Genomic DNA, 17,352 nt, shown 5'->3' with positions numbered 1-17,352 from the left:
GGCCAACAACAATGTGCGATAATGATTTAATTCTCGGCCTTGAGGCTGCGTCTATTAGTCTGAAACTCTGCTCAGACTTCACGGGTCAGTTAAAAGTCAGCGGGTGATGTCACAGTTTTTCTACGCTTTATCGTATAGCCTTGAGCGACGGGTGAAAGTGTGAATGTGAGTCAGGCTTGATGGCTCAGCATGAATTGAATACAAGGGTGGTCTTTTTTTTGTCTCTCTGTCCGCAGCAAAATAACTGTCTCCTTAATCCAGCAGGGGAATTCCTACTGTGCAGCAGACCTTTGGAAGCCCCCAGCTGTACTATGGGAGGTTCCAGGTCTTGGACGTCGAGATATGGATAATTTCTAGTCACTGTGCTTGTCCATGTGTGTGAGGTATGTGCGTGTAGGTGTGGGACAGCGGTCTCAGAGTGGGTTGGACACACTTGAACTTTACAAGATTACATTTTTTGAGTCAAAGGTGCAACCATGGAGTGGGCTTCTCTTCTCTTTTCTGCTGCTGATTGGAGCACAAAGAGCATTCTTCAGCTGTGAATCAGAGGACAAAGGTCACTGACTAAACTCCAAATTAGCACTGGACCCTCTTTGATTCAGGGGCCTTTCCCATGTTTGCACACATATATACAGACACATAATGCACCACCACCCCCTGAAAAGAGACCCCCCATTTATTTAGGTATTTTCATATAATCTAGTCCAAACCATACGCCTCCTCTTACTGTTACGTCTGGGAATTTCCAACGAAAGTTGAGTCCACTCACTTTGCTGTACCTCCCTGTTGTTTTAAGAACATTTCGACCAAGAATGCAGAGAGCACTGGCTTCAGACACACTACACCTTGTAAAGATGGGGCTCGTTCCCCCACACAACAGAGGTGTGTGCACCTGACTAAATGCCAAGAGGCTCTCCCATAGCTTAAGTAGAAGAGTGTTAAGTCATAGCGCCATAATATTGTTTTTAGTTCATGTGTGCTCAGGTTCACAGTAACCTCTGTGGAAAATAAACACTGGCTCATCGGATTTCAAACTGTGTGCAGATGACTCATGTGAAGGCTGAGAAAATGTTGAAGTGATACTTTTTGTGACAGCTTAAACCATGCCTGCCAGGTAGGTTTTGTTTGGGGAACACTGAGATGATTATATGGCAAGTCTAGGCGATTTTTAAATACTTTGAAAGTATCAAAATGCTCAATTCATGAACAAATGCACACAGTCCGTAATCAGATACTGTCAGGACTTCCATAAGGCTGTGATGTCACAACTATACTATATTTTATAATAAAAATAATTATAATTATACTATATATATATAGTTTGAAAATGTTGCTGTGGCTGTGAAGTCAATTTTCTTCGCTGTCTGTCACCATGGAGCCAAAATCATTGCAAAACTTTATAATCTTGGTTGTACACGATAGTCAAAGTTTATTGTCTGCATGCATCACTGAGCAACTATCATAAGAATAAATAGGGCCTGCTTCCAACAATTGTATCCACTTCTCTTCATACGTTTATGGGCTGCAGTGAAGATGCAGAGACACCAAGATTTCTGATGCGGAAGACCTTGAAATACCGACTAATCAGGGCAGACTGGGCTTTTGCAGATTGTTTCAGACGGACGATTAAGTCAGGTAGATTCAGACTGACATTCAAAATACAAGAATGAACCTTAAAATGAGCATAAACTGTCAGGACAGGTATTTACATGACTCTTAAAATATACCATGGCCACAATACACTTTTTGCCTTACTTCTTTAGTAGTAGTTATATAGTGATATAATAGTTTTGAAGTTATTTTCTCTTAAACATTAACAAAAAACATATGTATGCTGCACAATACAAACTATTTTTCAACACTAAAGTCTTTAGACTAAAGACTTTAGTGTAACAGAAAAGGTCTGGATGTCCCAGTAGAATCATGTAGGTGACATGACAGCATGTGACAGCGTGTGTCACAGTGCCCTGACAGCTGTTCCATTATCTGTTTTTACTGTGTCTGTAATTTAAAACCAGGATTTATTTCTAAACGTTGTTCTAGTTTATGGAGTGACTGGTTTAAATTTACTAAAGGAGCTGACCTGCAAAATTGACAATAATTTAATTATGTATGTAACCACTTTTAAGGGTGAACTGTCCCTTTAAACAATGTTTTTTGTTGTTTTAAAAAAAGTTTTATTGTTTTTCTCTCCTCCTCACTTCCTTACTCTTCAGTATATAATTGTGTCTGTGTTGGCTCATAATATAACTGTGCTGCCATTTAAGCCTCGTCCCTCTTAAGAGACTTGCATCTCCATAGACCATCTAGTGAAAATAAAGATGAAAAAAACAAACATAAACAAATTCTAGTATAAATATTGCTATTAGATGGATGTATTTGTGACAGATTTAGGGTCACTAACTTGGCATAACTTTTGCTTCAATATGAAGTCATTTTGCTGAATACACATTTTGACATATCACAAAAAACGGTATAAATGATAAAATCAACAATATCTGAATTCTATTTAGCTGCTTTAGTTTAGTCAGGGTCGTGGTGTTGTGCATGTTGGTTCAATGTCACACTGTCATTGCTTACTGGAACACTTCAATGGAACAGAGACATCAGTTTTGTTATTAGTAACATCTGTTTTTTTTCTACTGTGATTATGAAACTGCAAGAGTCAAAACAGAACCTTCTGGTCAGTTATTCCTGCTCTATTCCTCCAGCCGTAAACCAAAAGTCTGTATTTTATGTGTATCTGTACTCCACTGTCTTGCATGCGCCTGAGCAACACTGCCACCTGCAGGTGTAAACAATGAAATGTGTACAGCTCCACATTAGACAAATAAAGACTATTAATGTGGAATTCATACTTAGTGATGACTTTTATGTTATACCGAGCAAAAACATCCTCTATAATGATTATAATTACATGATGATTATTCTATATGGAAATTCAGAGGATGAATAAAGCCTTTTCATTTCAAACAATATGCCAGGCTCTATCTGCCATTGAATCAGCATCTGTAGGATAGAAACAAACAGAAGCACAGCTCAGCTCTCTCTCTTAGCCCTGCTGCTTCATACAACTCCACCAGAGCCTCGATCTGTCAGACTCCTCAGTTTGGCAGCCGGCACGGCCCTGACGAGCCTCATCTCGAACAAAGATAAGTGCTCTCTCAGAGAGACACGCTGCATCTGACGGTAGGGTAGAGCACAGCCACAATAGACTCTCTTCAAAACATATGGGTGATAAGAGACTTTATTAAAAAAGTGCTTGTTCCTCCTCGACCTTGTCACTAAAATTGCTTCCAACCATTAGTGCTGGTTATTGAAATTTCCTGGGATGTGCCAGGACCTCACGTAGGATAATAACATAATTCTAACAGACAAATTGACATGTAAATCAGATGCACTTCAAATACGGAGGCAGAAGTTCAGCTTCTCTGCTTTGGTTAAGTTCAGCAGGGCAATTGTAGCAGTGAAAATTACCTCTTTGGATCCTAACCTCAAGTTGTCATGCAAGGAGCATTTCTGACTTTTTTGTGACATTGTTATTATTATTGTTATTTGACAGTTTTTACCATCCTCGCGGTCACCTCCTTTTTGATAGATTTCAATTTTATGCCATTAAGAGCCATGAATACAAAATGTATGAATACAAGATAGATCCAGACTTTTATTTTAACTAACACATCATATCAATTTGTTTCACACCTGCATGCTTTTGACTCTTAACTGCACAGAGGACACTCCACAACAGAGCCTTATGCAACAAAAAACGAGGCGGTCTAATATTCGCATATACTGAGGCTATTCACAATGTATTGTTTAAAATGTTGAATATTTTCAGTATACCACCCATTGCTAAATCTTATATATTAACTTGTAAATTCACATTTTTTTCAGCATGTATTTTACCAGGTTAGTACCATTCAAGTAACATTCAAGAAAAATGTTACAAAAAAATCAAACACAGACTTTCAGAAATGATCTATCTGTAGACTATTCCATGTAATTGGTGCAGAAAACCCAAACGCTGTCTTTTCAAGTTTGGACTGACTTTTGGAAAAACAAAATTCAAAAAAAGATTTTTATTTTCAGAATTCACATTTAAAAAGAGGTGATTAGAAGGTAGGAGTTTTACTCAGAAAAACTTACCAGTGACTGAGGCAATGTGTAAAGCAGGCCAATTCACTTTTGAATATTTAAAAGTAGATACCATCTCAGTTTATTGTTCATTTCTGGTAACAATTTTCTTCAGTAATGCTGATCTTACCACTTGAAGTGGTAAAAAAAACAAAAAACAAATAAGGTTTTTTTCTGCATTAAGAACTAGTTGCAGCTTTTCTTAATATATTAAATCAAATGCATACTGAATATATTTTAAAAGGCCAAAGCAGGAGTGGATGCATAAAAATGAAGCGCTGAATTGTATATATTTTTCCCAAGGCAATTAATTTAAATAGTAAATAATAGTTGTTGTTTTTTAATTCTGTTAAGTTGCACAGAAACTTGTCTTAGCAATAAAAGCAACTATTAAAAAGCGTTGTTTTTTTGTAAATGTTATATATTATTACTGAATATATTAACTGGTGTTATAATGGCATTACATTTGGTAAAGAGCACATAATGACTTATTTATTTACTTATATTTTTTCTCTATATTTATACTTATGTATAGTTAGTATGTACATTTGTTACTTGTACAGTTGTTTTAAGATAGTTTGTATACTGTATTTTTAAAATATTTTTCTATATTTTGTATGGTGTGCTTGGTGTTTTAATCTTGGCTGCTGCTGTAACACAGTAATTTCCCAGTTTGTGATCAATAAAGTACTATCTATCTATCAATGACACAAAACTCAACGTTTAGGACTTGGGATATATCGGTCTTGACTTACGACTTGACTTGGGGCTGCATGAAATGAGATTTGAGACTTTTGACTTGCAAAAAGGGCACCAAGGACAAAATGCCTCTCCCTGATATTAGGACCAATGTTTGGAAATCTTTGACCTGAAAAGCCACAGACACGTCCAGCTTTTAAATGCCGCATAGGATAGATTGGTGTGTTTGTCACACTGTACCTTTAAATAGAACCCGTCTCCAGTGCGCATGCGCAGCTTGTGTTTAGTTTTCTCCAACCTGATGAACTGTCTAGTGTCGCTGCGCTAGCAAATCCATCGCTGCCAGTTCTTGTCATGTTTTGAGAGCAACAGCGGAGCCTTTTTTCCTACTGGAATACCAGAAGACACCGCCACACACTGCTGTCAACGAAGTCTACGATTCAAGATGCTGAAATCGCTGTGGGAATAGACCAGCGGGACCAACAACAGTTCAAAGTATTTGCTCAATGCCCCCCAGTCGGCAAGAATAGCCTTCCAGTTCCCACATCACACCACATCCATGTTGACTGCGGCAGCCTTCGTACTGGGTCCACGGCTACAAACACCACAACCCCTTTGTTCTTCTGTGGCAAAGATCCGGCTAAATTATAGTGGTTTGTGTACGGACCATCGCATGTTACAATGTACATCCCTGTTTCAGTCTGGAGGATTGTTTACGCGTTAAAATGGCTGCTGAAATTGCATTTGGGAGAGAGTGGTCTTGAATCAATGCAGTAACGTTACATTACCTAGCAGAGGCCAACTGCAAATAAGCTACATATGCTAACAAATGATGTATTAGCTAGTCACAGTATTAAACGAGTGAGCTGCTTAAATAGCTTTAATCGATGGTCGGTTTTCGGGTCGGTTCTTCCAACAAGAGGTAGGGTGAAGGGAATTCCTCCCACTCCAAATCTATGCATGCGGTTAAACAAGCAGCCTTTAGTTACACTTAGCTACATCTTAGCCATTTTCTTTGTAAACAGGCTTTAGCTGAACCTTAATGTGAGAATGCATAACACTCAACGAATATGCAGGACTTCTTTGTTATAATTGAAACAGCCTGAGTAGCCGAGGCTTCCTCCCAAAGCAGACGTAAAGGCCCCGGTCTTTTAGTCGGCTTGGTCGACCTGGCAGGAAAAAAATGGATCCTGGTGGGAAATGCAAGACTGAACTCTTTCTTTTTGGACCCAAACTAGCCACCCACAGCGACCTGCGGGGTATCAACAGATACTTGGTGGTGTATGTTTTGTTTTACTTTGTGCTCTTCACTCACGCCTCCCCGGCGAAACCGTGTGACAAGAATTGTCTCTCTGGAAAATGTATCAACGGATCCTGCATCTGTGATAGAGGATGGGTCGGAGACCAGTGCCAGCACTGCCAAGGGAGGTTCAAGTAAGTGGCCATGCATGCACTCAATCTGATTTCATCTGTGATCAACATCAGCTTACTTGTAGTGTCATTGTTAATGCAATTCGCATTATATTTAGCTTTAAAATGATCTGAGCCACCCAGAGTAGGTTAGGATCAATCCATGAGCCAACAGTATTTGTTTTCTACCAAACAACAACATCAGTAGAGATCACTGGCACTCAGCAAACAGACCTGCATGCACCCAGGTTTATTTTTCCCTATGTGTTGCAGTTATAATTAAAAAACTGACTCACATAATAAAGACAGAACTCCTTTCAGGCTTCCTACATGTGCTGGAAACACTTGAATTTTGATGTGGTGCTTGGGTTTTTAATAAAGTGCTCAGATTTAGGTTATATAGGATGCCAAGTCTACTCAAGTGACACATTTTTAAACTTTTTTTTTAAACTTTGTTGTTACCTTTATGGAGAATGCTGTCCCACGACATCATAGTCGTTTATAGCACAGTAACATCTATTTAAATGTGATGGAGAAGTGCAATAATCAGTGTGTGGTACATATGGTATATATATATATATATATATATATATATATATATATATATATAGATATGTAATTTACCACAGCTGTAAGGTCCTTGAAAATGCTTGAAACATGCTTGAATTTGACTTTAGAAAAGGTATAGGAAACCTGCCCTTTGAACACTTTGATTTATGCTCAGTAAATAAGTAAACTGTTGCTCAAAACTTAACTATATTTTTGTTAGCTTGCAGCCTCAACAGATCTTTATATTGTGCTCCAATTCTACTATGAATATCTGTATCAAAATTAGGGTTCTTCACCTCCAAATGCAAAATATAATTAAAACTACCAAAACTTTTACCTAAAATTAAATCAGTGCACTATTTTCACTTTCACGTTATGCTTCATAGCTTTGCATTAATATAAGACATTAAAAAAGCTTACTCTTTCCCTGAATTCAGTGCATTCATCGAACTGCAGTTTGTTATTTTTGCTTGACTGGGCAATTAAGTTGAGTTGTTTGCACGCTTACACAAGTCTCATGCACTCTTTGCATATGATTTGAATATCGCATTTGATTTCAGTATCATAGTGGATCATGTTTATTTTATTTTGGGAAGCGAAAATGGCATCTCAGATTAAAATTGCAGCCTTCAGTGTAATGCAATAATATTTTTGTCATTGATTTCATCTAGTGATTATTTCCTCTGCTGATCATTTGGTCTAAAACATGTCAGAAATGGGCCGATCAAAATTTCTTTGACTCCCAAGGTGACTTATTCATATTGCTTGTTGTATTTGAATAACAATCCAAAACTAAAAGATTCAGTTTAGCAGCACAATGTCGAAGAAACTTAAACTGAGTAATGTTCGGTAATTTTGTTTCAATGTTACTTTTACTGTTATTGCAATAAATTCATGAGTCAATACATCCAAAAATATCCAGTTCCGTATTCATATATATCAAATCATCAGGTGAACTGATGGGTTTGTTTCAAAGATGACTCAAACATTTAGTCCAACAAAAGTTGCAGATTACATTTTGGTGGATGACTAATTGATTATTTACCTAAACTTTTGATGAACATTTCTCACTTTGCCTGTAGCCTCATTCAGTCCTTCAGTTAAGTTGACTTTGATTTATCCGTGTCCACTGGAAATATCGACATGTATTACCCACACGTCTTGATATTGATGAGTAAAGGAATGAGTGCCATTATCTTGCCCAATCCAATCTGCACATGTGAGCATTGAGCAGAAAACCAAGACTCTAGCATGCACTGTTGTATTGACTTCAGCCTGATGCGTTTGCATCGATTCTGCATAAAATCCTTAAATAAATAAATTCAACCTCCTTCTGGTGACAAATGTGTTTTTGCCAGAGAACAGATCTTATAGTAGTTTTGAAGAAACATGTGCAAATCATTTTGCATTTGCCTTGTGGCCTATGTGGTGATGAAGTCTATTGTTGCTCATTTGGAAGAATAAGGGCGTCTATCTGGTTCTCCCACAACTTTCTTAAACTCAACGGAAATAAAACTGAACTCCTTTTGGTTGGCAGTAAATCCACATTATCCAAAACCAACAGTTTCTCACTGCATATTGATAATAGCACCCCGATCCATCCCTCCCCTCAGGTCAAAAGTCTGGGCGTCATCCTGGATAGCACCCTCTCCTTCACTGCCCATATCAATAACATCACCCGGTCTGCATACTTTCATCTTCGCAACATCAATCGCCTTCGCCCATCTCTCTCCCATAATAGCACCTCCATACTGGTCAACGCCCTTGTCACATCCCGACTCGATTATTGTAATGCTCTTCTTCATGGTCTGCCACAAAAATCCCTCCATAAACTGCAATTAGTCCAAAACTCGGCCGCACGCATAATCTCCAGAAGTTCATCCACGCAGCACATCACTCCCGTCCTCAAACACCTTCATTGGCTCCCGATCCACCTCCGTATTGACTTCAAGATCCTGCTCCTCACATTCAAAGCCCTCCACAACCTTGCACCATCATAACTCACTGAGCTCCTCCAAACCTACACACCCTGCCGTACACTCAGGACCTCCTCTGCTTCACTCCTCTCCACCCCTTCCGCCCATTTAGCCACAATGGGACTACGATCTTTTAGCTGCTCTGCCCCCCGACTCTGGAACAAACTCCCTCAGTACATCCGCTCTCTAACAACACTGTCAACTTTCAAATCACATCTCAAAACACACCTGTTCAGACTAGCCTATCCCTAAAATATTCATCATTTTTAAATTACAATTTTTCTCTGTATTGTTTCAGTGTTGTTTATTGTTTATTATTACTGTCATTGTTGTCTTTATTGTTCTAATTTGTAATTGTTTCATTGTTGTTTATTATTATTGTTTTGTTTTTAATTGTTTATTGTAAGGTGACCTTGAGAGTCCTGAAAGGCGCCTATAAATAAAATGCATTATTATTATTATTATTATCAGCAGAGGTAAATGCCATGTCATTCCCCCAATAGGTGCAATGAGTTCAGGATTGTGTGCACACAGATATTAGTTAGGAAACAATGGCAAGTGATGGAAAAATAAATGCCAAACTGCTATATAATAATAATCTGAGTGTGACTTTTGACAGGAGCCTCTAATGGCTTTTCAGTACACCTGAGGTGCACTCTGTGGTACAGAAGTGCTTTGATCACAGTAATTACCATTGCTCTTGATGTGTCTGAGGTTTTCTATGGGTTGTCATCATGCAAGTTGTCAGGGAATAACCTCCCCATCACCTAGAAACAAACCACTGAAATGTGAGAATTGTGAGCTTCTCTGCAGCAGTGGAATGGAGACAAGACGTGCACCCTGGTTAGCACACGATCAGTTACACATTGCTGCAAAAACAAGTTTCCCTCATAACAAGTGCGAAATCCTGACTTTAAGTTTCTTGTTTATGATGCGTCCTAATGTCTGATTTTCAGTAGAAAAGGACAGAGCATCACAGTGTCTTGAAACAGTCTTGAAATGTTTAGGGGCAGGATAGTATTTCCTGGGAAGTCCAAAGTGCTGCATAAAAAATTCATCTCTTTTGGACGTCTAGGTCGGCCTAACTCATGGCTGGTTGCATGCTGCTGGGTGTTTATACCGATCAATACACATAAAGACTATCAATCTGCAGAAACATCTCAAGCATATTTATTTTAATGCATGCTCTTTTGATGTGAGTAGTAAACAAAGAACATAATGTTTGGAAAATATTTTAAGGTGTGTATCAAATGCATACCATTACATCTTTGTGAGACGAGTACCCATCTTTAGGCCATTATCCCGTCAAAACCTCTGAATTAAAAGTAATCTTATATCCTGTTATGCATCTAAAACAACTACAGTGGACATAAAAGAGAAAATAATTCAGTTCCTGTGTTGCTCAGACCACCCACGGCAGCCCTGTATGTGTTTGTTAAGCTTTTCAAAGTCAGAAATAAGAACCAGCACTCAGTCTTTTTGTGGTGTCAAGGCCTGAATGTTATCAACTGACAGATACCCATTTTGCTGATTCATAAAGTATTTGTCTCGACTTTGACGACCAAATGAGTTTTATCAAAGCGCAATCTGTTGCAAACCAGAGAATACATCACTGTGTCGTGGAAAGAGTTTAAGGTAATCTGTCTCCTCATCATTTTCAATTCATTCTGAGTGTGATCGCACAGTTTGTGGGCGGGATACATATATAACTCTAATTTCTTGTGATATGAGACAGTGATAAAAGTCATCTGTCATCATGACATGCCACTGTGGTCTTTCGCTTGAAGAAGACTTTGTTGAAAATTGTTTCCAGTGTCAGGCTTGAGGCGGAAAGAAGCAGAGGAAGCTTTTCAAGAGGCGGCTGATTGAATCCTTTGGTTGGCAGGGATTGACCTTGGGCTGACTGACAGTTTGTTGGCTTCTTATCTTGAATCTTGGGAATTGAATGCGGTGTGTGACATGCAGTTGGGCATATGAGTTGACATTTAGAGAAGACTTTGATCCAGGACAAGAGAGATGCCTTGTCTAAAGAGCTGGGTGTTTCAGTTATCATTTGTCAGTCATCATTCTAGGGCTGGGCGATATATCAATATAAAAAATATATCGATATATTTTTAAATGTGATATGGAATTAGACCATATTGCATATATCAATATAGTTCTTTTTTATATATATAAATGATGCCCTTACTAGAGTTTGTCATATTTAGTCATTTGTAATGTCCGTTATTTTTTTCTCATATATAAATATATTTAGGGTGGCTGTGGCTCAGTTGGTAGAGCTTTCATCCAGTAACCAGTAAGATACTGAACCCCAAATTGCTCCCGATGCTGCGTTCATCGGTGTGTGAATGAATTCCCAATGGTGGCAGGTGGCACCAGTGTGAATGTGTGTGTGAATGGGTGAATGAGCGTAATGTGTAGTGTAAAGCTCTTTGGATAAAAGCGCTATATAAGTGCACTCCATTTACCATTTCCGGAAAAAATTGGCCTATTTTATTTCAAAGGCTATTTTTATTTAAGATATTTTTTATCTAAATGTGCACTTTATGAAGCTTTGATTTTAAAAAAAAAAAAAAAAAAAAAAAAAAGGTACTCCTGTTGTTATACAGTATTTATGTTCACTTAAATAAACGGTTTCAATAAAACTACTTGTGACATGTCATATTATGCTTTGACTTTGACTGAACATTGGCTCTCACTTTGCGATTAAAATATCCGGATATAAATCTTATATTGATATTCAGCCTAAATATATCAGGATATGACTTTTGGTCCATATCGCCCAGCTCTACATTATTCAGAAACTTTCATACTCCAACAAAAACTTGCATCGTCTTTTCTTTTTAGAATTAGAAACCAGAATACTTCACAAGACACATGACCCAAATTGTTTGTGTGGTTACATCTTGTTGTCCGTCCAAGTAATAGTTCTGCTGGTTCTGAAGTAAAAATATTTGACCATTTTTTATCATCGGATGATTTTAATTTTAAGTGACTCAGACTGAGGCTAATCCACTTCCTCCCCATTTTTCTCACAATAACTTACTGTTACTGTTTAATTTATGAAAAGCTATTTCTGACACCGAAGGAAAAGACACCACACAATTCCTTCAAAGATGGAGTGAGGCACTCCCTCTGGCAGTGAGAGTTATCACATAAACACTGTTAACATATGCTGGTAACACTTTTTTTTAAACTTTAACCCTTCCTCTGAACAATCCCACTATACTGCGAAATGCAGAGAGCTTTCCTTGGCTATAGCTATAGGCTTAATCAGCATCGTGTGAAGTCGTTTGGCAAGGGGCTTTATGTTCATTTATATGTAGAAATCTAACTATAATTCATGCATTTGATGTATCAGAGAAGATCCTCTGTATTTTAGGCAACAGAACAAATCAGATGACTACTTGTGATCAAACATGGTCTTGTTTCCCCACTTTGAGGAGAGATCATCACCAAAAAAACATTGATTTATAGCTAATTAATTGATGATCTCAGATGTATAAATACTGCACCTTCACAACCATGAATGACCATTAGAAGAATTGTTTTTGTTTGTCATTTCTAATATATTATTGCTGTGCTGACTGTGTAATCCTTCAGGTTGATGGAGCCCTCAGGATACCTCACCGACGGTCCAATCAACTACAAGTACAAAACAAAGTGCACCTGGCTCATCGAGGGCTAGTAAGTACCTTTGCATTGCACATTTGTATGCTCTACTTAAGCTGAGCATGCACATCCCAATTTAATTATGCAGCGTAACCGAATTAATGCAATAAAACAGAGATTTGTGTTGAAGTTCTTTTGTTGCCTCCACATATATTGTGAAGCGGGGTCGAGCTTTTTGAGTGTTCTGGATGTTTCTCTGTTGAGCCGGGCTTCACAGCTGCATTTTAATCAGCAATCACCCAGAGAGGGGATGAATCCCTGTACCTGTTGATGCTTTTAGTTGTCATGGCAACTGTGGTCAGGGTGAGGACACAGCTGTTTGGAAACTTCATTGGGAGGATAAAAAAAAAAGAGGGCAGCATCACCCTGGGGTCCTTAAAACATTTTGGGAAAAACAACATTTTAGTGTTTTTATCCTTGTTTTGTTAAATGATAATCAGGATCCATAGTGGTCAATGCGATCCCAAGACTTAAAATATTAATATGATAATGTTTAGAATAAGGTTCTCTTTTGCTCAGTTATATTCAAATTGCATTCTGATGTATGGATGGGGCACTGAGAGCACAATAATTCACAAGAAACCTGTCAGTCTTGGTATTCATGAATGCTATTACAATTGGAAATGAGGCCTGTGTGTCTGAATCCTGCATTGACTTAAAGAAATGTCATTCAAATGTTCCTCCATGAAACCTAAACCTCTTTTCAATTGTTTCCTCTGCAGTCCAAATGCAGTTCTTCGGTTAAGATTTAACCACTTTGCCACAGAATGTAGTTGGGACCATATGTACGTCTATGATGGAGACTCGATATATGCACCTCTGGTTGCTGTTTTCAGGTGAGAAATTTCAAGGTTGACGTGATTTTGTGGCTGTTTTAATTCACTCTTCTGCATGTACGTGACATGTCTGGTCATTCTGATTCAGCAGAGAGATATAGGTCTGTCACTAACTTAGAAAAGGTGTGAGTTGTGAGAAAGTGATGCACTAAATCTTCTGCCATATCTACAGCGGTCTCATCGTGCCAGAGATACGAGGAAATGAGACGGTTCCTGAGGTCGAGACAACTTCAGGCTACGCACTACTACACTTTTTCAGCGATGCTGCCTATAACTTAACTGGATTTGAAATATTTTACTCGTAAGTATTTAAGAGCATTTGAACTTAAACTAAACTTGGATTTTGCAGGACCCGTTTCTATTACAAACCAGGTAATGGCCTAAAACAGATGTGTTTCAGGCCATTACCTGTGGTTTTTCAGGTTTTCACTGATGTGTTTAATTTATTGTAAATCACAGTCATCCATTTATTTCTTGATGGATGACAACATGTTTCATACCAGCAGCAAAAAGGCTGCTACAAGTGCTTTTCTGCTCGACTAAAACCTGCAACAACAATCACTGTTATTGGCCATTGACCTGTTTAAAAGTTTTTCATTTATGAGCAGCCTTCTTATCCGCTGTGCTACGTGATCTTCATTAATCTTCCTCAGTCTCCAAGTAAAGGTTTGTGAGGGGCCTCAATTGCACGTACATCGTCGGCTAAATAAAACATCCTTCTGTCCAGGATCAACTCTTGTCCCAACAACTGCTCTGGCCATGGGAAGTGCACACCTGGGAACTCGGCTGCCAGCAGAGTGTACTGTGAATGTGACAAGTACTGGAAAGGCGAGGCCTGTGACATCCCTTACTGCAGGAACAACTGCGGCAGCCCCGACCACGGCTACTGCGACCTCACGGGGGAGAAGTTATGTGTGTGCAATGACAGCTGGCAAGGTAACAGTATGCTCTTTTCCAAAGCCAACACATGTTTGTAAACTTTCATATCCAAAAGGAATGGCTTGCGTCCTCATATGTGGACATTACATTTTAGGTTTGCTGGACCTTATACTTCATTCTGCTTAACTATGACCTGTTGTCCTCTGTAGTACACACTCTAGAAAAAGCACAATACATCAATCAGTGTAAAAATCAGATGGCAGCATCTCGGTAAAGTCAATCAACAGCTTACACCCAGACAAAAGTGGACCAGGTAAAAAATCTGTTCAGATTCTATGGTTAAAACTTTAACGTTTACTTTGTGCTTAATAGTGTTTGTAGTTTGATATTCTGTACAAATTTGACTGTTTTTTGCAATAGCAACAGGCTATGACAGCAAATCAGGAAGTACTCATTTGAGAACGAATAGACTTTTACTATTGTTCTTCCAAAGAGAGGGCGTAAATGTAAGGAAATAAACTGTTTTATTTACAGGTGAATTAATTGTGTTGTACAGTAAAATAAACCCATTATTTTTTCAAAAACTACTTCCTGTTCAAAGACAATGCTTAGTTTTTGTACTAATCCTAAATATGTAGGAGAAACTAACAATACATACCAAACAAAAGCTTGGGTCTCAGGAGGTTAAACCTTTGAACAGGCATTTCTTTTCTTTTTTTTTTTCTATGGGAATTGGGATCGACATGCTCTCTGGTCCTCTCTGCTCCTTATAAATTTTATAAATTTTCCCAGACGAAAACATTTGTCACACGTGGTTTGTGTCATCTGACTGGTGATCTCAGTAGAGTCACTGGCGGTGCCACAGTTGTTCTGAGGAGTGTATAATTTAATGTTTTTTTTACAGGATTTGGTTAGTGCAAACAGTTTATTTTTGCCAAAATGTTAAATAAGATCTGTAGAACCAATTTTTATGAAATGTCACTATTTTAATCTTAGGTTTAGTTATTTTACCCAGATGAAAGCTTTTGTCACATAGTTCAAGGACCATGGAAAAATATGATCATTCTTGGTTGGAAAATTTTAGTTTTTACAGTTCTGTCTATGATAAATGGTGTAATTCTGGCATTTAAAAACCCCCACAAAAAACATGCCCTTTTGAATCTACTCGGGAGCTTACCATATCTATACCGAGTACATTTTCACATTTATTTTATTACATGCTGTTCCTGCATTTTCACAACCAATACGACTGTCAAACCAATTTGTTTGACAGCTGGTAATGTTGAGACTACAACAAAAGATTTGAAAAGTAAAGTAAAACTCAAATATAAACCACAAAGTGCCAGCACCTGCAAAGCAACGAAACCTAATAATAGAGACGTATCATTTCAACACATTCCAAAACACTGCGTGGGGAATCATATGCAACACACTTTTGCAATCACAGGTTGTAAAATTGCTGTTACTCCTCCCTCGTCTGCTGTGGTGATTACGAAGGAAGATGTAATGAAGACTATTAACAGACAAGTGTGAACAGCTGTGTTGTTTTGTGTCATAATGCTGATCGGTAACAGGCCGATAAGCCCTGTGACAGAGCGTTATTATGTCCCTCCAGCTGGAGGGGAGCGAATGCTTTCACGTGATCAAACTTGACAGAATCATTAGCAGAGGCATGCGTTTTTTTCAGCACGGCCTTCATTCACGCACAGTTTAACATATTCACACCTCCCTGCCTGTCATGTTTGGTTAAGGAGTGGTCATGCTTTTGTTTGGGTTTGAGAGTGCCGTGTTTCCTTTCAAAGTTTCACTGAGTGGGAATAAAAAATATGTCAGTCAAAGAAAATCCCCATCTCTATATTCTCCTAAAGAGATATTCAGGATCAGATAAATGTAGTTCTTTGTCTTGCAATGAAGACAGTGAGGTTACGAATTTACACTGTGGTTTCAACTTGAGCCCTCGGCTGTTGTTTGTGTCCGGTCATTGTGATTCAACAGATATGAATTTTGTAACTTTATAAATGGAGTGAGTGGTGAGAAAGTACTGCAGGAAATTGAATGTGTTATCTACATCGGTCTCATCGTGCCCTCGGCTGTAATTTCTCATCCTTTCTTGTAGGCCCCGACTGTTCTCTCACGGTTCCTTCGACCGAGTCCTTCTGGGTTCTACCGAGCGTCAAGCCCTTTGGCACATCACTCGCCAGAGCTTCTCATAAGACCGTGGTGCAAGAAAAGGTCATGTGGGTTGTGGGTGGATACACCTTCAACTACAGCTCCTTCCAGATGATTCTCAAGTAAGTCAGAGCATAGCGTGTCCAAAAGTACTGAGATTTTCCACAAGCAAAATTTCTGATTTTGAATGAAAAAAACAACAAAAAAAGGTATTTTGTTAGTTTGGAGACTAATAAACAAACACCCAAAGCATGCCATGCTCATTAAATGTATCATCCTTATCACCAGTTATGTATTCATAGCTTGTGTGGATTATTTTATTTCATCCATTAAAAGCCACAGTGTCAGTTTGAGGCTGGACCAAGCCTTAACTTTGAATGCTCCCATAGTTAACCTAAGCAAAAACCGCTAAAAGAGGAAATGTAGAAAACCTAGTGGTTTCTCAAATTACTTGCCATCATGCAAGTTCCCTACCCAATCTTGTGCTTAGGCTTCCTGTTTCACTTCGTCAGAATTAGCAGACGTGGGAGTTAAAGTGGCACTCCTAAAGATTTCACTCCTGGTTGACTTGGCAACAAATATTTACTGGTGCTAACAGCAAATGCAGTTTAATACGACAGGTCCCAGAACGCGAGGGGCCCTGTTGCCTGCAGCTCTTCATCTAACAGCTCACAGAGGCTTGTGACAATTTCTGACAAATATCCACTGTCAAAAAATGTTAAAAATGACCATTGTTTTGTTTTGTAGCCACATCTTTATTGAACTATACCAGTCAGTGTCCAGCTCACTGGCAGACACGACTTCATACTAAAGTCAGCTGGTGTTTCGCCAGCTAAATCCTTTTAACTTGAAGCTGCAGCAAAAGGAAATGTTCACTTTGCATCAGCAGTTAATTAATGCAGCATTGAGTAATACCACAAATATATATATAATGTAATGCTTCCACCAGTGGGCCATAAGCTCAGTCACTGTTGTGTTGCCTCATTTGGCATTGTTTAATAAATATCTTGGAGATGATTACTTTA

The 17,352-nt window shown here is 38.5% G+C and overlaps 1 protein-coding gene across 1 annotated transcript in view; it reads left to right on the top strand.

Moving 5' to 3' along the window:
* The first annotated feature begins 5,153 nt into the window (after positions 1–5,153).
* atrnl1b (attractin-like 1b) overlaps positions 5,154–17,352 on the top strand; it is a 90,390-nt gene continuing 78,191 nt past the window's right edge. The window contains exons 1-6 of the mRNA XM_059324314.1: positions 5,154–6,267; positions 12,375–12,458; positions 13,166–13,279; positions 13,452–13,580; positions 14,007–14,215; positions 16,275–16,449. Of these exons, the coding sequence (XP_059180297.1) occupies positions 6,017–6,267; positions 12,375–12,458; positions 13,166–13,279; positions 13,452–13,580; positions 14,007–14,215; positions 16,275–16,449 (962 nt within the window). The 5' untranslated portion in view covers positions 5,154–6,016. The remainder of the gene's footprint in view (positions 6,268–12,374; positions 12,459–13,165; positions 13,280–13,451; positions 13,581–14,006; positions 14,216–16,274; positions 16,450–17,352) is intronic.

This window comes from Centropristis striata, chromosome 21 (genome assembly GCF_030273125.1).
Source record: "Centropristis striata isolate RG_2023a ecotype Rhode Island chromosome 21, C.striata_1.0, whole genome shotgun sequence".
Lineage (NCBI taxonomy): Eukaryota > Metazoa > Chordata > Actinopteri > Perciformes > Serranidae > Centropristis > Centropristis striata.
This window is presented reverse-complemented; position numbering and strand designations above follow the sequence as displayed.